This window comes from Dipodomys spectabilis, unplaced genomic scaffold (assembly GCF_019054845.1).
Source record: "Dipodomys spectabilis isolate Male_0828 unplaced genomic scaffold, ASM1905484v1 ptg000017l, whole genome shotgun sequence".
NCBI classification, from domain to species: Eukaryota; Metazoa; Chordata; class Mammalia; order Rodentia; family Heteromyidae; genus Dipodomys; species Dipodomys spectabilis.
In genome coordinates, this window is record NW_024870694.1 from 8,994,822 (window position 1) to 9,022,405 (window position 27,584).

At 44.8% G+C, this 27,584-nt stretch overlaps 1 protein-coding gene across 1 annotated transcript in view; it reads right to left on the reverse strand.

The window, feature by feature from the left end:
• Window positions 1–27,584, reverse strand: part of Slc12a8 (solute carrier family 12 member 8) — a 125,026-nt gene that overhangs the window by 69,610 nt on the left and 27,832 nt on the right. The window contains exons 3-4 of the mRNA XM_042668725.1: window positions 27,316–27,507; window positions 24,630–24,861 (exon numbers count right to left, since the gene is read on the reverse strand). Coding sequence (XP_042524659.1) covers window positions 24,630–24,861; window positions 27,316–27,507 — 424 coding nt within the window. The remainder of the gene's footprint in view (window positions 1–24,629; window positions 24,862–27,315; window positions 27,508–27,584) is intronic.

Genomic DNA, 27,584 nt, shown 5'->3' on the forward strand with positions numbered 1-27,584 from the left:
ATAGAGAGGATGACAATCCTAAATACAGGACATTTAGATTTTCCTTAGCAAGAAAGACAATGTCTCACACAAAGACCTACTCATATGCAACTAAAATGCAACTTCTTGAGAAGAGTCTCACTACATAGCCCTGTTTGGCCTCAAATTCATGTTCTTCCTGCCTCCACATTAGGATGACAGAATTATGTGAATGAACATGTGTGAAGCAGAATAATAATGGCCAGCCTACCTGCCTCAGAACGGATTAGTTGTTAATATTATCACTGTCACTGATAATCATCCCTTGACCACTCAAGACAACTATCTTCCCACAAAGTTCTTTCCACTCGAAGGTCCAGCAGTTCTGGGCTGGGATGTGTGTTCAGTCCTTCTCTTCACGATTGCCTGGTGCTCATGGCTTCCACCAACTTCCACTGAGCTAGTCGCAAAGCATGGATGAAACAGGTGGTATCTGTAGCAACTTGCCCAAGTTCTTTCTCATTCAAGATTAAAACATGGGTGCCGAAAAGTTGGAGACTTGGCTTGCTGGACTGTGGGATGTCACAGTTACCTATAGCACCAACCAGCATCAAAAGGCCCCCTTGAAGTAGAGGTAGCACACACAGGTGTTCACTGGCTTGCAGACACTGGTGGTCACATGGGACTCTGGTCTCCTGGTAGTTCAGATTAGGAGTTGGGAGCAAAGGTCATTCAACCTCCCCACGTGCAGAATCAGATAAGTGAGTCAGATTCCAGAGGACTAAAACTGGGGCTCAAAGTATACACTGTTTTCTCCTTAAATCCCATATGCTTAATAAATAACAGGCAAAAGAGGTCAGTTGCGGGGCAATGAGTCTACTCAAAACACAACCCAGCAGTCCAAAACTGACTTCAGGGCTAGTGTTGGCGGGTTTGGGTTTCCCATCCCCTTGTCTGGGCAGGGCCTGTAACAATGTTATCACTTTTTTAAAACATATGCCTAAACTCGTTTCTATTCCAGACAATTGGCAGGTGCCCAGTTAATAGATTATTCCACCAGACAGTTGAATGCGTTGGCTATTGGTCAAGAATGAGCTCACTGTGGTCCTATGTGCTAGAACTGGAAGGGCTTGACAAGAAGCAACGGCCTCGGTTTTAAGGAACAGCGGTCCATATTCTAATCTCTCTCTGCCCCTAAATTTGCCATGCCTGGCATCTAGTGTGGGAGCAAAAGAGAGTTTTCTTTAAGATCAGATTGTTTTTGCCCATCTAGATGGGTGTGTGATTGCCCACGTGTGTTGTATATCAGCAAAGCCCCAATCAGATTCCGGCTGGTCTGAGGAAATGCTGGCTAACATGGCCAGATACCTGGTCTTCTTTTCAAACCTAGATAGCTGAAGACTCCTTTGCCCTGGTTGATTCACATATATCTGGGAGATGCAGGAAGCATGTGGACTGAAAGGAAAGCGGGGGGGGCAGGGAAAAGGGCGGGGGGGGGGGGGGAAGAGGGGGGCGGGGTGCTCTGAAGAACATGATGGCCATGTTACCAGCGGTGGTAAGCTCTCCCAGTCCTTCCCAGACAAGACTGTCCCCGCTGACCTGAGGCAGGTCAGGCAGTCCGATTTGCCAGTGAAGCGTTCACTCTTCCATCAAACGTTCCATCCTTCCTACACAACTCCACGCACACAAGAAAACCCAGGAAGAAAGCTTTCAAAGCCATAGCTTCTTCTCAGCTGCAACCCCTTCCTTCCTTCTACTTCCTTCCTTCTTCCCAAGAAGGTCTGGCTGAACTTACCACCAGACTCCACCATGGGCAGGGCCCTCCCCGCTAGTGCAGCACTGTGGGATTCCCTGCCAGCTGCGGCCTGTGCAGACAGAGTACCTGAGAACTGCTGCCAAAACAGGAAGGTTGGCGCCTCCCCGTAGGGAGCCTGGGGAGAACCGGGCGCCCAGGCCTGCAGATAAGAAGCAGAGGGGGCCAGGGCTCTCCACACCTCCACGGAGGCTGCAGGGCCTTCCCCTGCGTCTTTATCTACTCTGTTTGATTCCTTCTTCATTAATTCATTCAACAACGGATCAGTACCTGCTCAAACTAAGCCCTGGGCTGATGCCAGGGGAACTAGAGGTGACAGAGGTAAATCCCAGGGCCTACCCAACCCTCAGGCACTCATGTTGTAGTGACTTGCACTCTGGAACAATCCAGCAATGTTGCTGCCCCCAGCAGGGTGCATTAGATGATGTCACCCAAACAAAACAAATGGGCAGGCATGGTGATACATGCCTACAATCCCAGCACACAGGGGGCTGAGGCAGGGAGCTTGGTAAGTTTGAGTCTAGCTTGGTCTCATAGTGATAGTGAGATTCTATTACTTTTTTAAAAAAAATCAAATGGAGAATGGGAACAAGGGGAATAGGCAGGAGGTCCCCAGCCTCAATTCTCCTGAGTTTCATCTCTTAGCATTAGAAGGCTTAGGTCCAAGACCTTGTCTTGTCACAGCCAATGGCAGGCTTTGATGTGGATGAATGAACTGTTCAAGACTAAATAATGGGTGCAGACTACTTCTTGATCCTCACAAAGGCTGCTCACTACTTCCATCCTCAATTGATGGAACAAGCCTTAGCTAAGTGACAACTAATTTATACACTTACTGGCAAAACATTCACTTTATGGAGAGGGATAGGCAGGATCCCAGGCCAAACCAGAAACCCCCATGCCAAGGATCCAGCCATAGAGGGAGGTAGAAGGGAGAGATCAGAGGAAGCAAACGGAAAATACAGAAGGAAGCCAAGAGAAAGAAGATGAGAGATGTGCAACGACAGTCAGTCAGTCATGCTGCTTCTACTTCCCGTCCTTCTGACTGTGGCCACAAATTCCAGCAGGTTGGCGAGTCCCACCTGCTATCCTGTGGCTGCGATCCTGTATGCACCTGAATAATTGACACCACTTTCTAAGGAACCACCCTAAAAAATGGCAGAAATGCTCACCCATCTGGGATGAGGCTACCACAGGTAGGGATGGAGCATAGCAGCCTGACCCCTGTGCTCTCCAGGAAGAGAAGGGCTGCCTGAGGATCAGGCTACATGGGGTATACTCCTGTCTAGCCTGAAACCATCCCTGCCTGACCTAGGGCCTCAATTCCCGGCCCATTGTCTGAGCTTACCCAGCATCTCTGTTCCTGGGAACATGTTTTAGCCATTCTCAATCCTGACCTTTATAGCCCTCCTCTCAGCTCCTGCCTCCCTTTCAAAAGGGTTCAGCTTGAACCCTAATTACTCTGACCAGGCAGGAGAGGCCAGCAGAGATGGAAGGGCTCTAAGACCATCTTGATCTGAGAGGACCAGAACAAGTGCACAGTGTCCACCGTCTTCCTCCATCATGAGGCGAGACAAGATGTGCACTGGACCACTACAGAGGAAGCACGGGCCAAGTAGGAAACAGTGCAAGGGGGCTCAGAGCTTGTATGGGGGCCCTCAACAGCTTCAGTCCTGAGCTTGTACCCAGGTCAGTGAGGACAGTGGTCTCCTCTCTAGAATTCTTTTTTGATGCCAGTACTGGGGCTTGAACGCAGCACCTGGGCACTGGGCACTTTGCCTTAGCTTTTATGCTCAAGGTGGCAGTCCACCACTTGAACCACAGCTCCACTCCCAGCTTTTTAAAAATGGTTATTACAAATAAATGGTTATTATAAATGAAATGGTTATTATTGACAGTTACATAAGTCGGATAAAGAGTACATTTCTTTTTGGACAATATCACCCCTTCCATCACTCTCTCCCGGTTTGTCCCTCCCATCCCCACCTGCAAGTTGTATAGTTCACTTTCAACATGGTGACTAGTGAGTACCACAGCTGCATTTGTTCACCCTTTGTCCCTTCATTTCTGTGTGCTTTGTCCTCCCAAAGACAGATAAATGAACAAACAACACAAAAAAAGAAAAGAAAAACAGCAATAAAGGGGGAAAAAACCCTTGTTTCCATTTCCTGGAGTTCATTTTGATAATTTTTTTTTTTCAGGTCCGGTCATGGGGCCTGAACTCTGGGCCTGGGTGCTGTCCCTCAGCTCTTCAGCTCAAGGTTGGTGCTCTACCACTTGAGCCACAGCGCCACTTCTGGCTTTTTTTCTTTTTACTTATGTGGTGCTGAGGAATCAAACCCAGGGCCTCATGCATGCAAGGATAAATATTATTTTATATGATCAGATGCATGCAGGCACTGCACCTTTGCGTACCTCTCCTAAGAGTATCCTCCTTTGGTTCTACCACTCTTAGTTTTTTTGCTGGTTCATTGGAGTTAAGAATCTCCTGGCTTCAAACCATGATCCTCAGATCTCAGCCTCTTGAATAGCCAGGATTACAGGTATAAGCCATCAGCACCCAGCTTTTCTACAGGATTCTGTAAGCAGATAATTGGCTTTTGTGCCCCACTGAGCACAAGCTCCCATTTCTGCACGATGCAATGCAGAGGCCTGTGTGAGCAGAGAATTCTCAGCAGCTGGTAACACAGCCACGGCCCTGCCCAGAGATGCTGATTTACTTGGTCTGAGATGGGGCTTGGGATTCATCTCCCTCCCCTCAAATTCCACTCGGTTCTTCTGAGGTACAGATGGGCTTGAAGCTCTCAGAGACACAGCTGGAATATGACTGGGGCCTTCAGCAAGTGTTCCTTGGCTGTTTCCAGGTATGTGTTCTCTGTTGGACCAAGATGCCAGACCCTAAGGCCTGGGTTCTTGGAAATGACTCCCTGCCTCTAGGAGGTGTTTCTCATGTCTCTGAGATGGGGGAAATAACCCCGCCTTGTCCCTGTCATAGGATGGTTTGTGGGGTCACCTGAGGGTACCTTTGAAAATCTTTGCTATGTAGCCTCACCCTGCACAGCCCACAAATTAAATGTACGTGCCTGATACACAAACCGTTCCACACAAGGGAGTCTGAGTTTCCTCCCCGGTCCTCTGTGGGGCAGGACAGAGCCAGCTGCCCTGGTCAAGGCTCTCCAGCCAGCACAGGACACACAACAAACTGTCAGAACTGTGACTCCACACAGAGGCCATGTTGAGCACTGCAAGGCTGGGCAGGACCCAAGGACCCAAGGACAGCCTGGGACGCTCTTCCCACAAGGCCCAGAGGAGTTGGCCACCCACCGCGGCAGGCAAAGAGGAACAAGATGCTGCCCAGAGCTTCAGCCACTGTAGTCACCTGAAAGAGGCAGAGTCCAGAGAAGGGGATGAGGCAGAAAAGACCATGCAGTCTGCAAGTCTTTCTCTTAGGGGGTTCAAATCTTGTAGGCATTATTTTGGGAGTGTCTTATGAACAGGCACTGTGCATTCAAAAACACTCAGGCCTCGTCCTCCTTAGTCTCCATGCTGGCTGACTTCAATTGTAAGGGGTGGCCATGGCGTCTATGTGTTCATTACATCCTGCACCCAGGGGCCACCGAGCAGATTCTGTGGTGGTGCTTAGGGGGGCAGAGCTTTTCTTATTTTCTCACTCTCCCACTTAGCCAGTATGTATGCATGGAATTTTGAAGGAATTTATAGAAAATAAAGGACAGTAGAAAACACCTCTTCAGGTTAGGAATATGGCTCAGTGGCATAGCACTTTGCCTGGCATGCACAAAGCCCTGGGTTCAATCCCCAGAACACCACACACATGGATGCTCTTCCCATCACCTTTGTCTTCCTCTCTCCCTCCCTCTCTCCCTCTGTTCTTCCCTCTTTCCCTTCTGGGAATTAAAATTCCATCTTAATATGGTTTTCACCTCTTCAGAACCAGTAGACTCTCTCCAGGCAATTTCATCCCACCTCACTGCTTCATAAGACTTTATTCTACCGCTGACCACACTCAGCTCCAGGCCTAGCTGCCTGTCTAGCTACCTACGTCACCTTGCTCACAGTCGCAATACATCACCATCTCCACCCCTGTGGCAGCTGCCGTATCTATCCCAGAGCTGGAGGCCACAGGCAACCAGCCAAACATCAGCCCTGTCTTTTCTCTGAGATGCCCCCTCCCACTCAAAGGCCCCCCCATCTCAGCTCTCTTTAACCTACCACCCTTCTCCCACCCACTGGGTAACATCATGTAGGCTCTCCCAGATGACCTCAACAGTCTCCTTTCTCCATCCTTCTCCCAAGCTATTTCCCATGCTGGGGCCAGAGCAACCTTTCTGAAGTACAAGTGTGATGTGGTATTTCCCACTGCCCCAACATAAAGTGGTAGATGAGGTCTCTCTCCTGAGCTGTCTCCAGGGCCTCTGAGCCTTCCCTTTCCCCTCTCATCCCAGGGCTCTCAGATCTTTGCCAAGGATGCCTTCCTCACCATGACTCTCCAGCTGTGTGAAGAACCCTCCAGAGGAGCCCCAAGTGTCCCATGCAAACAGCTGTCCCAGCACCTATCCTTATCTGGGTCTCTCATGACTGGCTGGGCAGTTTAAGTGAGTGAGTGAAATACAGTAACATGAATATATCTAAAATCTATTGGGTGAAAAACACAAATTGCAAACTCATTGATTCATTTCCCATTGAATATCTTATCTAGAATCCATGCACGTGATTAAATGTTATGGATGATTCAATTTTCAAGCCTGAAACAATAGGAGAGATTGCTTGTGGCCACCTGCATGTGGAAAAAAAAAACAAAAAACAGAAATGCAGAAGGGTGGCAGAGAGCACTGGAATGGGAAGGGGGAAAGTGGGGCTTGCCTTAAAAAAATTTTAATACAGCTCTGAAGTAAAATCAGCAAAATATTATCCACTAAATTTGGGTGGTGAATAAGTGAGTATCTGTCCTTTATATTTGAAATATTTCATCATTACATTCAAAAAGGTTTTAACAAGGAATCAGAGTGACAAATGCCCTCACTAATATCCCAGGGGCCTGACCCACTGTGCATCCTCACAGCTGGTCAACAATGAAGAAAAAGAGGAGGAGGAAAAGGAGGAGAAGGAGGAGGAGGAAGAGGAAGAGGAGGAGGAGAAAAAGGAGGAGTGGCGAAGGCACTTTTGATCAACTGTAGCACTGACAGAATTGGAGAGGAGGGTCTAAGATTGATGGAGAAATAAAAGGTATTTTTCCCAAGGGAAAACTGGGAGAGAGCAAAAGGAGGGGTGACATTGTCCAAAAAGAAATACAAAACTAACTAATGAAACTGCAACCCCTTAATACATCATCTTTATAATAACAATAAAAAATACTCATAGCCAGGCATGGGTGGCTCACATCTGTAATCCTAGCTACTCAGGAGGCTGAGATCTGAGGATCATAGCTCAAAGCCAGCAAGAAAAGTGTGTGAGATTCTTATCTCCAATGAACCACCAGGAAACTGGAAGTATAGCTGTGGCTCAAAATGACAGAGCTAGTGCTAGCCTTGAACACAAAATCTCAGGGACAGTGTCCAGGCCCTGAGTTCAAGCCCTATCACTGACCAAAAAAAAAATTGCTAAATGAATTATTTGATCATTGGTTTTATTTTCTTTTGTAGAGGGAGTAAAGAAGAGGTCACGTAAAGGGTAATGGAATTTACTGGTCTTTAATTCAAGATGGTATCCAGCTACCCAACCAGAGATTTGAAAAAGTTGGCAATATGGGAGCCAAGTTTGAGGAAGCTGGGGAGGCAGAAAAACCAAGGTGGCAGAGAAAGTGGGAAGCTCTCTCTGTGCAGGAGAGCACAAGAGGTGCACGGACAGCATGGGGCTGAGCCTGTCCCCCAAGAGGGATAGGATGAACAGAAAGAGAGCTGACACAGTCAGTGTCACCAAAGAAACAGGAAGAAGCTGGTCATGGTGGTGTACATGTGTAATCCCAGCACTTGGAAAGTTAAGGCAGGAGGATCATGAGTTCAAGGCCAGACTAGCAAGATCCTGATTGAAGAAAAAAAAAGAAAAAAGAAATAGAAAAGACGATTAGCAATCAGCATACATGGTCAATGGTACAAAAAGAGTCAAGTATCAGAAGTGAGCCAAGGTCCTCGATTTGAAGATGAAGAGGAACCTTGGCTAGAGGGGAGAGGCAGGCTTGATTGTTTTGCCCTTTTTATAGCTCCCAAGCACCAGTCCCTCCCTCACCTTCAGGAGTTGTCCCGCAGAGCTTCACGGTAGAGCAGAGGCTCAGACCCAGCTGTGGGATGGAGGGCACAGGGCCGGGGGCCAGGGACTCACCTTCCTAGAGAACCGAAGGATTGTGCTCCAAGATGCACAACTTCAAATGCAAAACACGGAGAGTCACATGTCACTTTGTTTGCTAAATGTGTTCCTTATAGTCGCCTGACTTTCGTAGCAATAAGATCATTTTGGCATGACACTCATCTTACATAAATGAAAAAATATATATGAGCCAAGAAGAGAAACAGACATTTTCAGAGTGTTAAGCTAAACATGCTTGAAAGTGTCTCCTTTAAACTATCATGCTGCATAGCTTCTCACAGTAGTGCAGCTCTGGGTCTGCAGAATCTTCTGTCACAATGCTTATTTTGGAAGATAGAACAGAAGGTGAAAGAAAGGAAGAGGAGCCCATGCTGCTAGCCTGCAGGGCAAGGAGCTGGGAGATGTGGAAATAGGGGTGATGAAAAAAAAAATCCATGGTTATGGGAACCTTGGGGAAAAAATAAACAAGAGACAGAGAGGATGACATGCAGAGAGAGCTTGAGACAGGACATAATAGAAGAGAGAATATACCAGATAACGACTGAATAAAAAGTCTCTACCCCAATTGTGAGGCTCCCCAGCTTCTCCTCACCCTCAACCCCTGCTAATTTCAGAATCGTATCAGCCAGATGAGTTCCTGGAAGAAAATGGGAAAGTTCTCCCCTGGAAAATATGTACTGAATCAGAGGAAGGACCTATAGAAATTGACCATGTTAGTCCACTTTATTTTGCTATAACAAAATACCTGAGGTTGGATATTTAAAAAGTAAAGAGGTGCCAGGCACTGGTGGCTCATGCCTATAATCCTAGCTACTCAGGAGGCTGAGATCTGAGGATCATGGTTCAAATCCAGCCTGAGCAGAAAAGTCCCTGTGAGACTCTTATCTCTAATAAAGTACTCAAAAATAGCCAGAAGTGGTGCTGTGGCTCAAGAGGTAGAGTGCTAGCCTTGGGCACAAAGAAGCTCAGGGACAGCACCCAGGCCATGAGTTCAAGCCCCAGGACTAGCAAAAAAAAAAAAAAAAAGGAAAGAGTTTATTTAGCTCACAGTTTTGGAGGCTGAAAAATCCAAGATCAAGGCCTCCATCCGCTCAGCCTGTTAGGGGTCTCCAAGCCTAGATCACAACATAATGGAGAAATAGAGGGGGAGCAATAGAAAGAACAAGTATGGGATGGACACGGTGATACACACCTGTAATCTCAGCTACTTGGGAGGCTGAGGTAGGAGGACTGTGTGTTCAAGGTCTGTGCTACATGAGACCCCAAAACAAAAAAATAAAAAACCTCAAAAACACACAATAAACAAAAGAGAGGAAATTATCAAAGAAATAATTGAAAACCCCAGACTGAAAATATCCAGAGTAAAGAATAGAAATTTTCACTCTGATTTTCAAACAGCCTGGTAAAGGGAAGAACTCACACTTAAGAGGAAGAGAAAGTTATCTGCCAAGACCAGGAATCAGAATAGCACCGAGTTCCTGATGCACTGAATGCTAGGAATGAAGGAAAATGACTTCTCCTGCCACTCACAGGCAAAGATAGAAAAGTGACATTTCAGTCAGGCACTGATGACTCACACTTGTAATTCTAAGGAGGCTGAGATCTGAGGATCAAGGTTTGAAGTCAGTTGGGCAAAAAAGTCCGTGAGACTTTTTTTGGGGGGGAGGAGGGGTTCCAGTCATGGGGCCTGAACTCTGGGCCTGGGCGCTGTCCCTCAGCTCTTCAGCTCAAGGCTAGCGCTCTACCACTTGAGCCACAGCGCCACTTCCGGCTTTTTTCTTTTTGCTTATGTGGTGCTGAGGATTCGAACCCAGGGCCTCATGCATGTAAGGCAAGCGCTCTACCACTGAGCCACCTTCCCAGCCCCAGTCCATGAGACTCTTATGTCCCATTACTCAGTCTTGTTTGTCTATATGTCTTTGAGAGGGTAAGGGAGGCACAGAAATGGTGGAACAAGGGCGAACAAACGCAGCAGTGATGCTCAGTGGACACTATGTTGAACATGAACTAGATATAACTTGTAGGTGGGATAGGAGAGGAAAACTGGGAGAGAGGGAAGGAAGGGATGGCATTGTTCAAAAGGAAATAAACTCCTTGCCTGGCTTATGTAACTGCAACCCCTCTGATTTTAGCATTTTCAAATAAAAATAATTCTTTAAAAGGCCAGAAGTAGAGCTGTGGATCAAGTGGTAGAGTACCAGCTGCCTTGAGCAAAAAAGCCGAGCAAGCGCAGGAGGCCCTGAGTTCAAGCCCCAGGAAATAAAAAGTTGGGGGAGGGGGAGAAGCAGGGCAGGGGATTTTTGTTGTTGGTGGTGGTGGTGGTCATGGGGCCTAAACTCTGGGCTTGGGTGCTGTCCTGGAGCTCTTTAGCTCAAGGCTAGCACTCTTGAGCCACAGTGCCACTTCTGGCTTTTTCTGTGTAGTTGGTACTAAGGAATTGAACCCCAGGCTTCATGCATGCTAGGCAAGCACTCTACCACTGGGCCACATTCCCAGCCCCCAGGAGACCTATCTGTCACAGGCAGAAGAGGATGTGTGGGAGTCCACAGCTATGACCCCAGGCACAGGGCAGGCCAACACTGCTTGGTAGCTACAACTCAGACATGGGGATCCTCCATGTAGGAAAAACAGGCCAATGACAGGCCTCACTAAGTACCTAACTCAGGGAGCACTGTAGAAATACTAGGAAGTAGTGGAAAGCTCTATGGACCATTTTCAAATGGTACCTACATTGGAAAATGGAGCAAATTTTTTTTTTTTTGGGTCCGGTCATGGGGCCTGAACTCTGGGCCTGGGCGCTGTCCCTCAGCTCTTCAGCTCAAGGCTAGTGCTCTACACTTGAGCCACAGCACCACTTCCGGCTTTTTTCTTTTTTCTTATGTGGTGCTGAGGAATCGAACCCAGGGCCTCAGGCATGCAAGGCAAGCGCTCTACCACTGAGCCACCTTCCCAGCCCCCAATTTTTTTTTTATATATGGAATTGAGTGGGTAGAATGGTGACTTCAAAAGATATATCCACACCTCCAATTCAAGGACCTATGAAGGTGAGCAGACCTATGTGCAGTGCCAAGGTGCTCAACAACAACAACAACAAAGACAGAAGCAGAGACTGGAGTACTGCAGTGACAAGCCACACTAAAGCATCTGGGGCCACAAGAAGCAGGAAGAAGCCAGGAAGAATTCTCCTCTAGGGTCTTTCAGCAGAGTGGACCTGCCAACACTTCTGATTTCAATCTTCCACCACAGAATGGCAAGAGAAAGCATTTCTGTTGTCCTAAGTCCCAAAGTCATAGCAGGTTTTTTGTTTGTTTGTTTTCGCCAGTATCGGGTTTGAATTCATACCTCATACTTGCTCTGCTGACACTCTACCACATAAGCCAAGTCTCCCACCCAGATTTTGCTGGCTATTTTAGAAATGGTATCTCTTGAACCTAGAATAGTTCAGGCTAAAAACATTAACCTAGATCATCAGAATCTCAGTCTCGAGTAGCTAGAATTACAGGTATGAGTCACTGGTGCCAAGATTATAAAATTAATTTTACAAGGACAAATGACATTGTGAAAAACATTTCAATATGTATAGCAAGTGGCTAACACTAATACAAGCTAAATATTCGTTTTATGTTGGAATCATTACTAAGACAGAAGAGGGTCTGTTAATCATTAAAGAATAAGATAGCCTCAGGAAAAATTAGATAAAGATTATGTAGATAATTCAAAGACCAAAATTGTAATGCAAATTATAATAAAATATGAAAAAAAGCCTCATTATTTAAGAAAAGCAAATTAAAAGAAATTTTTTTTACCCACTGGCAGAAATTTAAAAGATTAAACCTTCCCAATATTTTCCAAGAAATGAAGAATCAATAACTTTTTTTCTTTTCTAGTACAAGGGCTTGACCTCAGGGTCTAAGTAAGTGCTGTGTCTCAAGGCTGGTGCTCTATCACTTGAGCCATACCGCCTGGTATGGCTCAAGTATGAATAAGTGAATCTTAAATGTATTGACAATTAAAGATGCCTGTGTTGGGAGTAGACAATGTACAACTTAAGTATATTTTTAGAAAGAGCTATGTCTTATGTGTTCATGTGCCTGCACCTGTAAATGTACGTAGGAAATTAAGCCATACTTCTGGCCTTTTGTTGATTAATTGACAATAAGAGTCTCACAGACTTTCCTGCTCAGGCTGGATATGAATTGTAATCCTTGGATCTCAGGCTCCTGCGTAGTTAGGGTTATAAGCCGTCAACACCCAGTTTAGGAATCAATAGCTCTTATCTGTTGTTTGTGGGAGTTCAGGATGGAACAATCTTACTGGAAAGCAATTTGGCAGAACCTAACAAAATTTCAAATGTGCTTGATCTTTGGTCCTGTGAATTCTATTTATAAGACTTGATGCTGCAGAAACAAGCTCCAACTTTTATACAGGATAGTCACAACAACCATATCTGTTATAGTCAGACACTGGAAAATGTTCAATATCCACTAATAGAACAGTCTTTAAACATAAGGCATTCTTAAATCTGCAGTACAGAATGCTATACAGGATGTGGAAAAGACTAAGTGAATCCTAAATGGATTGACAATTAAAGATGCCTGTGTTGGGAGCAGACAATGTACAACTTAAGTATATTTTTACAAAAAGCTATGTCTTATATGTTCATGTGCCTGCACCTGTACATGTACAGGTAGGAAATTAACTGCAAACGCTATGGATTAGCTAGATGCTGGTGTTGTACCCCAGTAATCCTATCTACTTAGGAGGTTGAGATTTGAGGATCGTGGTTCAAAGCCAGCCTGGGCAGGAAAGTCTGTGAGACTCTTATTTCAATTAGCCACAGGAAACTGGAAGTGCTCAAAGTGGTAGAGCACCAACATTGAACAAAAGAGCTCAGCGACAGTGCCCTGGCACAAAGTTCAAGCCCCATGACCATAAACAAAAACAAAACAAAAAATTTATGGATCCATTTCCTTTATTTTTTTTTTTTTCTTTTTCTATATATATTTTTATTGTAAAAATACTGTACAGAAGGGTTATAGTTACATGAGTTATAGTTACAAGGGATATAGTTACATATACTCATTACATGAGTAATGAGTATATTTCTTATCAAGCATTGTTTTTCCCCTACAATCCCTTCCCTCCCAACCTCCCCAACTCCTCCCTCCCCCCCCCCCAAGTTGTAAAGTTCATTTTCTTTTTTTTTTTTTTTTTTTTTATTGTAAAGCTACTATACAGAGGGTCACAGTTACATGAGTGAGGTTATGAGTACACTTCCTCTTGAACATTGTTACCCCCTCCATTGTTTTCCCCCTACCATCCCCTCCCTCCCTCCCTTCCCCGAGGTTCTTTTTTTTTTTTTTTTTTTTGATTGTGATTAAATGATTACATAATTTCAAAGTCACAAGTTCATTCTAACTTCCCTGGAGCAAATTGTCTACCACAGTCTGTAATATATAACAGTGTTCACATGTTATATACCATATTTGTGATCAGCAGCATGAGGATATTTAGTAGTGGTTCAACCAGATGAGCGGGAGTTCTTTGTTTCTTAAGTCCTGTTAGTTTTGTCGTATCACTAACCTTTTGGATTTAGCATCCACTTATGAGGGAGACCATGTACCGTTTGTCTCTTCGTTCTTGGCTTACCTCGCTCAACATGATTCCTTCTAGCTCCATCCATTTCCCTGCAAATGCCATTATTTTGTCATTTCTAATGGCTGCATAATATTCCATTGTGTATAGATACCACAATTTTTGGATCCATTCATCTGTGGTGGGGCACCTAGGTTGTTTCCATATCCTAGCTATTGCGAACAGTGCTGCAATAAACATGGAGGTGCACGTGTCCTTGTATATTGGTTCCTGTTGTTCAGGGTAGATGCCTAGAAGTGGTATGACTGGGTCGTAAGGGAGGTCAATCTTTAGCTTTCTAAGGACCCTCCAGACTGCTTTCCAAAGTGGTTGTATAAGTGTACATTCCCACCAGCAGTGTAATAGGGTTCCTCTTTCTCCACATCCCCTCCAGCATTTGTCGTTGGCTGATTTGTGGATGTGGGACATTCTGACTGGGGTAAGGTGGTATCTCAGGGTTGTCTTTATTTGCATTTCCTTCACCACCAGGGATGATGAACATTTCCTCATGTGTTTCTTTGCCATTTTTATTTCTTCATTTGAGAAGTCCCTCTTTAGTTCCCTTGCCCATTTAGTAATTGGTTTGTTAGGTTTGGGAGGGATTAGTTTCTTGAGTTCCCTGTATATACAGGATGTTAACCCCTTGTCTGATATATTGCTGGTAAATATTTTTTCCCAATTAGTTGGTTGTCTTTCTAGCTTAGTTGCGATAGATTTAGCTGTGCAGAAGCTTTTTATTTTAAGGTAGTCCCATTTGTCGAGTCTCTCTCCAACTTGTTGTGACCCTGGGACTCTGTTCAGGAAGTTCCTTCCTGTGCCTATTAGTTCAAGTGTCTCTCCTACTCTGTCCTGCAGTAGTTTCAGAGATTCAGGTTTAATGTTAAGGTCTTTAATCCATTTTGAGTTGATGTTGGTGCATGGTGATAGGCTGGGGTCCACTTTTAGTTTTCTGCATGTGGCTGCCCAGTTTTCCCAGCACCAGCGGTTGAAGAGGCTGTGTTTCTTCCATTGTATGTCTTTGGCTCCTTTGTCGAATATCAGCTGGCTGTAGGCCTGTGGATTTATATCTGGATCTTCTATTCTGTTCCATTGGTCTTCGGGTCTGTTTTTGTGCCAGTACCATGCTGTCTTTGTGATTATAGCTCTGTAGTAGAGTTTGAAGTTCGGCATGGATAGCCCTCCCATATTGTCTTTATCCCCTAGAATTGTTTTGGCTATTCTAGGTCTTTTGTTGTTCCATATAAATTTTTGGACTGTTTTCTGTATTTCAGTGATGTACGTCATTGGGATTTTAATAGGAATTGCATTGAATTTGTATATTAATTTTGGAAGTATCACCATCTTTACTATATTAAGTCGGCCTATCCAGGAGCATGGGAGGTCTTTCCATTTCCTAGTGTCTTCTGCAATTTCTTTCTTTAACTTTTTATAGTTCTCATTAAATAGTTCTTTTACATCTTTGGTTAGGTTAATTCCTAAATATTTTATTTTTTGGGAGGTTATTGTGAATGGGGTTGCTCCCTTTATTTCCCTCTCTTCCTGTGCGTTATCAGTGTATAGGAAGGCAACTGATTTTTGTGGGTTTATTTTGTATCCTGCTATTTTGCCGAAGTGACTTATGATTTCTAAAAGTTTGGGGATGGAGTTTTTGGGATCGTGGAGGTATAGTATCATGTCGTCTGCAAAAAGGGATAGTTTCACTTCTTCTTTCCCTATGCGGATCCCTTTAATGTCTTTTTCTTGCCTTATTGCCCTGGCTAAGGGTTCTAGGACTATGTTGAAGAGGAGTGGAGACAGTGGACATCCTTGCCTTGTTCCTGTTTTTAGGAGGATTGGTTGTAGCTTTTCCCCATTAAGTATAATATTGGCTATTGGTCTGTCATAAATGGCTTTTATTGTTTTTAGAAATGTTCCTTCTATTCCTATTTTCTCCAGAGCTTTTAGCATGAATGAATGTTGAATTTTATCAAAGGCCTTTTCTGCATCTGTGGCGATAATCATGTGATTCTTGACCTTGGCTCTGTTGATATGCTGGATTACATTTATTGACTTACGTATGTTAAACCATCCCTGTGTCTCTGGGATGAAGCCTACCTGATCATAGTGTATTATTTTTTTTATGTGTTTCTGGATTCTGTTAGCTAGAATCTTGTTAAGGATCTTTGCATCTGTGTTCATCAAGGAGATTGGCCTGTAATTCTCCTTTTTGGTTGGGTCTTTGCCTGGTTTGGGGATGAGTGTGATATTGGCTTCGTAGAATGAGTTTGGGATAGCTCCCTCCTTCTCTGTTTCTCTGAAGAGCTTGAGGAGTATGGGTATTAGTTCTTCTTTAAAGGTCTTATAGAATTCTGCTGTGAATCCATCTGGTCCTGGGCTTTTTTTTTGTTGGAAGACTTTTGATAGCTTCCTGTATCTCATTATAGGATATTGGCTTATTTAATTGGTTAACTTCTTCTTTGCTCAGTTTGGGTAACTTGTATTTCTCTAAAAATGCATCCATTTCCGCCAGATTTTCTTCCTTTAGAGAGTATAGCTTTTGAAAGTAGTCTGTTAGAATTGTTTGGATATCTTGGGTACGTGTTGTGATGTTTCCCGTGGCATCCCTAATCCTATTAATATGGGTTTCCTCTCTTCTTTTTTTAATTAATCTTGCCAACGGGCCATCAATTTTGTTTATTTTTTCAAAGAACCAGCTTTTTGTTTGGTTTATTTTGGTTATGGTTTTCTGATTTTCTAATTGGTTAATCTCTGCTCTCAATTTGGTTATCTGGCTTCGTCTAGTAGCTTTAGGTCCCATTTTTTCTTGTTTTTCTAGCTGTTTTAGTTGCAACATGAGATTATTTACTTGGTCTGTCTCCATTCTCTTGATGTGGGCACTGAGGGCAATAAATTTGCCCCTCAGGACTGCTTTTGCTGTGTCCCACAAGTTTCTTTGTGAGGTGTTTTCATTTTCATTGAGTTCTAGGAAATGCTTTATTTCTTCTCTGATCTCTTCTGTTACCCAGGCCTTGTTAAGGAGTGTGCTGTTCAATTTCCATGTATTAGAGAAATTTCTGCGGTATGCTTTGTTATTGAGAGCTAGCTTGATTCCACTGTGGTCAGATAGGATACAGGGGATTATGTCGATCCCTTTGTATTTGCTTAAGTTCCTTGAATGAACTATGATATGGTCTATTTTGGAGAAAGTTCCATGAGCTGCTGAGAAGAATGTGTACTGTGTTGTTTTAGGGTGAAATACTCGGTAGATGTCAGTTAATTCCGCTTGAAGTATGGCCTCACTTAATTCGGTAGCTTCTTTGCCAATCCTCTGGTTGGTAGACCTGTCCTTTGGTGAGAGTGGCGTGTTAAAGTCTCCTAGTATTATCGTATTGGGATCTATTTTATTCTGTAAGTTTGAGAGCATTTGTTTAACATATCTGGGTGCACCGATATTTGGGGCATATAAGTTGATGATGGTTATATCCTCCTCTTGGATTGTTCCCTTTATTAATATGTAATGTCCGTCCTTGTCTTTCTGTACTGATTTTAATGAAAAGTTTATTTTGTCAGATATCAGGATAGCTACACCTGCTTTCTTATTGGGGGAATTTGATTGGTAGATCCTTTTCCACCCCTTCACTCTGAGTTTGTTTGTATGTTTGGCTGAGAGGTGGGTCTCCTGAAGGCAACAGATGGATGGGTCTTGTTTTCTGATCCAGTCCTCAGTTCGTTTTCTTTTAATTGGCGAATTCAGCCCATTTATATTAAGAGAAAGTATAGAGAGATGCATTGTTGTCCCTGCCATTCCGTTTTCCTAAGTTTTTCTTCTTTCCTTTCCTCCTGTGCTTGCTCAGTTAGACTTTGAGTAATGCCTGTTTGGGGCAGGTCCCAGTTCCTGGTTGCTTTCTTCAGGTTGTGTCCCCCCTCTTAGAATTCTTTGTAATGCTGGCTTAATGTTTATGTATTCATTTAGTTTTTCTTTGCTATTAAAAGTTTTCAGTTCTCCATCGAATGTGAATGCTAGCTTTGCCGGGTATATCAGTCTGGGTTGGCAGTTATTGGCTCTCAGGGCTCGTATGGTGCTTTCCCAGGCTTTTCTTGCATTCATTGTTTGTGTGGAGAGATCTGCAGTGATTCTAATTTTTTTCCCGTTGTAGTATAGCTCCTTCTTCATTTTTGCTGCATGCAGGATTGTTTCCTTATTATTCAGATCCATCATTGTTACTATTATGTGCCTAGAAGTGTTTCTCCTGGGATCTTGCTTGTTGGGTGTTCGATAAGCTTTTGTGATGTAGTTAAGATGGTCGTTTTTGAGGTGGGGAAAATTTTCATTGACTATCTTGTTAAATAGGTGTTGCATTCCCTTGCTCTGGAATTCCTCACCTTCGTCCACTCCGATTATGCGAAGGTTAAATTTTTTAGCATTATCTGCTTGCTCTTGAATTTCCCTTTGGTTTAATTTGAGTGATTTTTCCATATCTGTCACTTTTTGGTCCAGTTGGTGTATTCTGTCTTCTGTATCTGACACTCTACCTTCCATTTCATTCACTCTGTTGACCGTGGCTTCTATTGTGGTTTGCATGATGGAAATGGATCCCTTTATGGATTCAATGTTGGTTCTCAGAGTACTGATCTCACCTCTCAATGAGGTGATATCAGTATGCATTACCTCTAATTTGGCGTTTATCTCACTTCTTACTGAGGTTTGTGCAGCTTCTATTTTTGCATCCAATTTTTGTTTGATATCCTGTATATCTTTTGATAGTTCATCCTTGTGCTCTTTCAATTTCTGATCCATTTCTCGCTTTATTTCTTGAGTCATTGCCTCCAGCAACCCTTGGATGTAGTTTTTGTCTTCCATTCCTGCTTTGCTCCCACTGGGGCTCTCCCCTGCGTGGCTGCTGGCTTTTGAGGTGAGCTTGCTGTCCTGGGTAGTGGTAAACCTTGTGATTTTTCTCTGTGATTTTCGCATGGGGGTTCAGGAGACTGCTCTTCAATCTTGTTTTGGTGTGTCTGTCTTTGCTTGGTTGCTGATTCTCTATTGGTAGAGAGAGTCTGTGTCTGATCTGGATTCTGTTGGGAGCCTATTTCCAGCTGCTATTCACTTAGGATTCTCAGCTCTCTGCTGTAGCAATTCCCGCCTTTGGAAGGGTTGAGCAGCCTAGACTGCTTGTGTTTGCTCCTGCGGGTGCTCTTGGGAAGATCAGATGCTCTGGATGCACTCTCCCAAATACTGGAGTCTGCTATGGGCTCCTGATGTGTTTTTGTTTGTTTTGGGCTGGTTGTGGGCTTGAACTCTAGGTTTGGGTGCTGTCCCTCAGCTCTTCAGCTCAGGGCTGGCACCCTACCATTTGAGCCACAGCCCCACTTCTGACCCTTTTTGCTTTGTTCAGGCGCCGGTCCCCTGGCCTGGTTCCGGCCCCAGCCTGGAGCGCGCTCGTTAGGCCTGTGCTAATGTGTATACCACCTTGGTTATGCAGCCTGGAGGACACGGTTCAAATTTCTTCTACTGTTGGTAGTCTTGACCCAGGGGCACTGTTCCTGGCTTGAGCATTTAAGCTCCCTTCCCGGGGCGCTCTTGCTCTGGCCTGGCCAGCAGAGTGTGCTCCACCGGCTGGTGGGGCTCTCGAACAGTTCCCAGTTTTAGTGGGTCCTGTGGTCCGGGTGTTGGGGTAGGGAGTCTAGGTCAGGGTCTGGGGATTCCCTCCAGCTCTGGTCTCCCTTGATGGATTCCCTGTCCCCTGATGGGTACTCACCCTGTAGGTCGTCAGTTGTTGTTGCAGTCCGTCAGTTGTTGTTGCAGTCCGAGTTCAGTTGGGGTGGTTGCGGGCTGGGTTGGGCGGCCCCCCGCCGGGTCGTTGCGATCGCGACAGGCGACAGGTCCCTTTGTGGCGCTGCTGGTGCCGGGCGGCTTTGGCGGGATGGAGCCTCTCCGCTCCGGTGGAGAGTGATGGGTGGGGTGGGATCCTCCTGGAGACTCCCGGCTGGTAGGTTTCTCTGTTCCTGGCGATCTGCTGTTCTGCAATCCGGTACCTGGTGATCTGCAAGCAGCCCCCTGTGTCTCTGTGGCTCCGGCAGCCCCTGCCGGGCCGGCTGGCCAGCGGCTTGGCGCACTGCCGCGCGGCCAGTAAAGGTTGGGGGAGGGGTCTTCGCTCTTCTCTGTTCTGAAATTCTTCTTTTCCTCTCTTTCTTTTTTTGTTATTTTCCACCTCTGGTTTTTCTCTGAGTGTTCGTCTTTTTGTTGTTGTCGGTCTCTTGGGGAGATTAAAGGTTGGAACTCGAACTCTCTTTTTGGTTGGAGAGAGCTGTGGCGTTTCCCTACTGCCCCGTCGCCATCTTGAGAACTCCTCGTCGGATCCATTTCCTTTAAAGGTGAGGTTTTAGGAGTTGGAGAATGGAGTGACGGGAGAAATTTTCTGCTTTTTACAGATTTCAGGATTTTTTGTTAACACAAAAATATGCTTTGTGGGTTTTTTGCTCTTAAAATACAAATAAAGAGCCAGACATGGTAGCCTAAGCCTATCATCCTAGCTATTTAGGAGTCAAAGCTAAAGAAACTGAAGTTCAAGGCTAGCCTAGGCACAAAACGTTCTCAAGACTCTATCTCAAGGAATGGCTAGGCACACCACCACATACCTGTCATCCCCGTGACTGGAGGAAGGCGGCTTTGGAAGACAGCTTCTTTCAAAGGTGAACAGTCTTTCCATGTGGTCCAGCAGTCATACTCTAAGGTATTTACCCAAATGAGCTAAAATCCATGCTCCCCCACGAGCTGAGCAAGGATGTTTGCAACACATTTACTCATAATTGGTCCAAACTAGAAGTCAGCAAGATGTCTTCTAATAGATGGTACACACTCTCAGACAACAGAATATTTCATTTTTGTTTGTTTTGTCTTGCTTTTTTTTTTTGGTCAGTTGTGGGGCCTGAACTCTGGGCCTGGGTGCTGTCCCTCAGCTCTTCAGCTCAAGGCTAGCGCTTTACCACTTGAGCCACAGCGCCACTTCTGGCTTTTTCTGCTTAGGTGGTGCTGAGGAATCAAACCCAGGGTCTCATGCATGCAAGGCAAGCGCTCTACCACTGAGCCACCTTCCCAGCCCTGTCTTGTTTATTTTTAGACAAGATCTCACTATGTAGCTCAGGCACCATGGCCTTCAACTTGCAATCCTCCTGCCTCAGCCTCCCAAGGGCTGGGAATCTAGGTGTATACCACCAAGACTAGCTAGACGATTGAATATATAATTTCGTGATTAAAAAAAAGAAAAAGAAGAAGAAATGAGCTACCAAGCCAAAAGAGGACACAAAGGAATCCTAAGTGTGTATTTACTGGTGAGAGAGGCAGGTCTGAGAAGGCTACGGATGATATAATTCCAGCTAGAGGACACGGGAAAAGACAGAAAGCTCTGCAGACAGAGAGGAGGAGCATTTGCCAGGTGTTTGCAGGGGTGGGGTTGACTCAATGGAGCACAGGTTTTGGGTGGGGGTTTTCTTTAGGGCATTCTGTACAATGTGGTGATGGTGGATTCAGAATGTGATTTCCCTGTCAACACAAACAGCATGTACAATGCCAAGCATGAGCCCGAACTGTGGGCCTTAGTTAATAAGGCGGTGGTATTGGGTCATCATTTATCACAAGCGTTCTGCACCATTTTCACAGTAAGAGAAGCTGTGGCAGGAAGAAAAAGAACCATCTGCTCAACTGTTCTAAAAATGCCTATTATTATTAATTTTTAAACAGTAACACTAATCAATTGAAGGGAAAAGTAGAAGTAAAGTAATACAGATGCATATAATCTCAACTGACAAACACTGTTAAACCTTAGATGAAGTTCCTTCCAGTCTTTTCTCAAGTGTCTATGTATATAAACATATCTGTTTGGTTTTTTCTTTCAAGTACTTCAGATCACTCTGCTAAATTCATTCTGAAGGTTTATGGTCTGGTTTCAGTTTGAAGTTTTAACCAAAAGGGAAACAGAGCATATAAAGCATCCGTGATACCAAATACAGATTCTAGAAGGGCCTGTTGCTATGCAAAAGTAGCGAAAGTAAATGTTGGCTCACACTATACCTTGCTAATATACTGACCAGAAGGTAAGGGGGACATTTGGAGTCACTTGGAAGACCAGCCAAGAACAGTTCTAGTCAACTAGAAGAAAACACCTGAGTCTAGGAAGGCTTCAAAGGGCCAGCAGTGTCAACTTGCATTTAACTTTCAGGGACTATGTGGACAGAAGGGAGAGTACCCAGGAATTGAGGACCAGAAGAGACTCTGTTTCTCCTTCACTGATTGCTTGGCAGCCTTGGCAGCCCAGCCCAAAACCGGTAAGTCTCACTTAGTATAGGGTCTCTGCAGGATGGTACAAGACCAGGTTAAAAAAACAAAAACAAAAAAATCCTTTCAGCCAGCTTCCAGTAGCTCAATGCTTGTAAATCTAGCTACTCATGTGGCTTAGATCTGAGTTCAAAGCCAGCTTAGGCAGGAAAGTCCATAAGACTCTTATCTCCAATGAACTACAAAAAAAAAAGCAGAAATAGAGCTATGGTTCAAGTGGTAGAGCACTAATCTTGAGCACAAAAGCTCAGTGACAGTGCCCAGGCCCTAAATCTAAGGCCCAGGGCTGGATGCACACACATCCCACCCTTTCTCTCCAATGGAAATGCTTCAAAGAGCTAGAACCCTACATGGAATCCATGTAGATATACCATGGCCCTTAGAGCTGGAGGGGTCTTGGAGATGCCTTCAGTACAAGACTTTGCTTTAAGTATACGATCATGTCACAGTCAGGGGACTCTTGGTGCAGGTCTGGAATGCCAGAGGGTAGAGGACATTCAGGGAATTCAGAGCAATCACAATTTTCCAACAAAATAATTATAACATATAAGAAAGCAGCCAGATTAGTGTGCATCAACTGACTTCTGACTGTCTGCAGCCAACATGATTATAATCGACAAGAGTGTGCAAAGCCAGGTGCTAGTGGTTCACACATGTAATCCTACCTACTTAGGAGGCTGAGTCCTGCAAGATCATAATTCAAAGCCAGCTTGAGCAGAAAAGTCTGAAAGATACCATCTCCAATTAACTAGTAAAATGCTGAGCTAGAGGCATGGTTCAAGCAGCAATGTCTGCTGTTAGTAAAAATAGTGAATGAGAATATGAGGCCCTGAGTTCAATTTGTCAATACCAACATACACGCCAAGAGCACATATCCGAGGCATCCTGGAAGTGGAGAAGCAGAGTTGCTATTACAAAAAGACTCACCAAAAAATAAACCAGGCCTGCTTCCCACTTTGGGAAATAGCTCAGCTGCTCAACTGTTAAGTCAAACATTAGTTACAAATCTCAGTTCTGCTATAAATTTTCACAAATGATAGCATCTTTGAGCCTCTGTTTCTTCATCTGTAAAGTGGACAAATCGCTCTTATCTCAAGCAGTGATGGTAAGAGTGCAGTAAGATAAGTCATGTGAAAGTCTAAGGACAACACCACGTACATCATGGCTGCCCAGGAAGCAGATTTTCTTATTTTCTTTTTTTTTGGGGGGGTCCGTTGTGGGGCCTGAACTCTGGGCCTGGGCGCTGTCCCTCAGCTCTTCAGCTCAAGGCGCCACTTTTTTTTTTCTTTTGGCTTATGTGGTGCTGGGGAATCGAACCCAGGGCCTCATGCATGCAAGGCAAGCGCTCTACCACTGAGCCACCTTCCCAGCCCAGGAAGCAAATTTTCTTAAACACAGCTGCCAGCCCCATCTCCCTTTCCTGGTCTGTATTCTAGTGCTGATGCCCACACACCACTGCCATATCAAGACAGAGTTCCTGAAATGGGAACCATCAGGCAGTTTTCTCTTTTCCACAACATCCTAGGAACAGCTCTGGCCTCAGGAGAGATGCAAAGACACCTTGGATGACAAACCAGAAAGCTATAAAACTGCGACAATTTTGGTGAGAGGTGCTCACACAGAGTGGAAGGATGGAGGGTTGGCCTGGCCTACCCAAGGATACCAGGGCTCCAGTAGATGGTGATGGCTCCATTACACAGACACAATAAAGTAAAAAACCAGATGGTGTCTTTTATCCTTAAAGCCTTGTCACAGGATTTATATTTTCTTTTTGAGAAATAATTGACTACAGAAAATTATAAATACAAGTAATCAAAATACACTCAACATTTGTTATACTTATATCAAATCCACCCCACCCAAACAGAAAGTCTATTTTTCTTCTCTGACCTCATATTTATTTCCTAGTCTCCTAGTCACGTATGAATCTCATCTTTTTAGGAGGCGATTGTTTTACATAAAATTTCTGGGCTTTGTAGTATTTATTAATTTTGCTAGTATTCTTATTATTGTATTTGTGCTGGTACCAGAATCAACATGCTCACTCAGTTTTGCTCACTGCTGGTGTTCTACCACTTGAGCCATACCTCCAGCCTAGCTTCTTGCTGATTAATTGAAGATAAGAATTTGTCAAGAATCCAGGCTGGTTTCAAACTATGATCCTTTGATCGAGCTTCCCAAGTAACTAGAATTACAAGTTTAAGTTTTTTAAGAAGGAAGAGGATGGGGCAGGGAAACAAGAATTAGAAAAGAAGTTACTTTATTATTTTTGCAGTACTAGGACTGAACTTCAGGTTTTCTGCATGCTAGGCAAGGGCTCTACCCTATTGAAATACATCTCCAGTCTCTGGGTTGTATTTTAAATGGAAAGACAAGCAAAAGAAGTATGGAAATGTCCAGGGTGGAAATGTAGGGGTGCAGAGGGCTTTGGGCCCTTAAAGCCACAGTGAGTCATCATACTCACCTGATCAGGAATGGCCCACCTGAATGGTAGGTCAGGGAAGGGAACTCTGCCAATCCACTCCTTTAAATATTATAAACTAGTGCAGATCTATGGGCCATAGCTCATATACTGAACTTCAAAAGGCTTACTTGGGTCCAGGTGTGTGAAAGAGCCCACTACAAAGTCCAGTGTGGACACAGCCAGCAGGAACAGCAGCAGAAGCTGGAGGCGGATTATCCATTTGACACCTGCTAGGTTGATCCCCAGCAAGGCCAGAAGTACTGCAACTGAAATTCCTTGCACTGCCCCGATATTTCTGAGACCCAGCAGGTCGGAGATGGATTCAGCAAAGCCGGTGATGTACATGGCTCCTGCAACACACTGCCCACCAATCCAAGTGGAAAATGTGGGCAAGACAGAGAAGCATCAGGAGCCTGTGGGCAAAACCTGTGCACACAAAACACACACAGCAGGCACTTGGGAAACAGAGAAGGGTTGAACCTGGCCTTCCCACTGCATCTTCCTTCAGCCCCAGTTTCTGCTTGGCTGTTTCAGAGGGAGTAAGCATGTGGAGGGGGGTGGGGGGTGAGTACTGGGGCTTGAACTTGGGGGCTTGGGCATGGTCTTTTAGCTTTTTCATTCGGGCTGGCAATCTATCACTTCTGATTGTTAATGGGAAATAAGTCTCACAGGCTTTCCTGCCCAAACAGGCTTTGAGTCATCATCTTCAGATCTCAGCCTCCTGAGTAGCTAGGATTACAGGTGTGAGCCACCTGCACTTGGCTGCCTGGCTGTATCTTGGAGGGGAGAATGCTTGCCACATCCAACTGAAAGCTGTCAGTGGTAGCGAGAAGAAAAACTCATGGAGGAAGAGGAAGGGATGCTCAAGAGGCAGGAGAGGCCTTTGGGCTGCTCTGCCTGCCATCTTCACAAACAAAATCTAAGTCTAAATAAAAACACATGGGAAATTGTTGTGTTTCTGGGTCTTAATTAAGAAAGTTTCTACCTGTGCCAAGGAGCCCTAGTGTTTCTCCAATTTCTTCTTGTAATAATTTCAAGGCATCTGCTTTTACCTCAAGGTCTTTGATCCATTTGGAGTTGATTCTGGTGCAGGGTAGTATATAAGGATTTAAATTTAGTTTTCTATACGTGCTTAGCCAATTCTGCCAACACCATTCGTTGAAGAGGCTATTTGTAAGGAAATGGAAAGACTTGGAAAAAATTATATTAAGTGAAGTAAGCCAGACCCAAAGAAAAGAGCTTGCATGATTTCTTTCATTTTTAAGAACTAGAAATGTCACTGATATTCTTAAGAGGGGATTCCAACAACCCAATTGCTTAGTGCACAAAGCCATATATAATGAAGTATATCAACATGAACTCCAAGCATTGGAAACAAGAGACTCTTATTATGTCCTGTATGCAGTTATTTCATTTTTTTCTGTTTTAGTTTTCTGTAGCCTTTGTCTTGTATATAAGTTTATCCAATCTGTGGAAGGGAAAGGGAATCACAGAAACAACAGGACAAAGGATGAACCAATGCAACACGGATACTCACTCAGCACTATGTTGGATATAAGCCTTACAACTCGAGGGGTAGGGGAATAGGGAGAGGTAAGTGGGAGAAAATGAGGGATGGGGTAATAATGATTAAAAACAAATGTACTTATTACCTTACTTACATAACTTTAACCCCCTGCCTATCACCTTTTCAATAAAAATAAGAATAAAACAAAAAAGCAAAACAGGGAGCCCAAAGCCAGAGAAGGGAGCTTGCAGGAAACCAGATTTCCCATTTCTTTGTAGATTATTATTAATATCTTAAATATCTAATATTTGGAAATAGAAATGAAAGTGTGGGGCACATCTTTTCACCTGAAATTTTTATTTATTTGCTGGGTAGGTTTTTTGTTGCTGTGAAGGCCTAGGCTGGCTTGAATTGGAGATCCTTCTGCCTTGAACTCCCAAGTGCTGAGATTAAAAGCATTTGACACCTACACCTGGCTCCAGAATCAGAACTTTTGGGGCCCCAAAATATGATGTAGGTTTCAGGTTCTTAGATTAGGGATATACTTAAAGATCTTTCTCCAAAATAAGGCAGGTGCTTTTGTTTTCTTGTAGTACTGGGGATGGACCCAGGCCTCAGAGCATGTAGGGCAAACTCTCTCATGGAGCTCCATCTCCAGCCCTAGGAAAGCTCTATTTAAGGGTGATGAAGTCGGGCACTAGAGGCTCACACCTATAATCCTACCTACTCAGAAGGCTGAGATCTCAGGATTGAGGTTCAAAGCCAGTCTGGGCAGGTCCATGAGACTCTTATCTCCAATTAACCACCTAAAAGCCAGAAGCAGAGCTGTGGTTCTAGTGGTAGAGCACTAGCCTTGAGCAAGCAAAGCTCAGGGATAGTGCCTAGGCCCTGAGTTCAAGCCCCAGGACTGGTGCACATGCCACACACAAGGACTTTTGGCCTCGCTACCAAGCCCCACAGTAAGCCCTCAGGTGTGTGTAAGTTAGCTCTGGTGGGCAAGGCCTACTTCCAGGACAGTCCTTGGACACAGGGACAATGCCCTCCTCTCAGGGCATGAGGGACTGTGGCCCAGGCCAGTTGGCTGCTACCTGGGCTCTAGAAAGACAGCAGGAATGGAGCTGGTCACCTCAGGGATCCCTGAGGCAGGCCAAGTGGAGCACAGTTGTTTTGGACGAAGGGCTCAGGGCTGTGGCTAGGCTCCGCTTGCTTCCCCACTCATCTTTATAGTGAGGCCATCATACCTTGAGCCAGGTAAGGAAGAAAGGGAAGAGAGGCTGGGGGCACAGCAACAGGTGCTGTGGGCTCACCTGTCCAAACACATAGAGCAGCCCAATGGTGCCTCCCATCTGCCCGCCGAGAACTGAGGAGATCACGGAATAGACGCCGCCACTGCCCACGCCGCCATGCTGCGTGAGGCCGATGCCAGACAGCACAGTGACGAGGGCCACGAGGATGACAGAAGACACCAGCAGCATGCCCAGGAGCACACCTGTGTTTCCCTGCAGTGGAACAGCAAAGATCATGATCCAGGGTTAGGAGCAGCTGGCCAGAGTGGACCCCACTGGGAGCCCTGGCC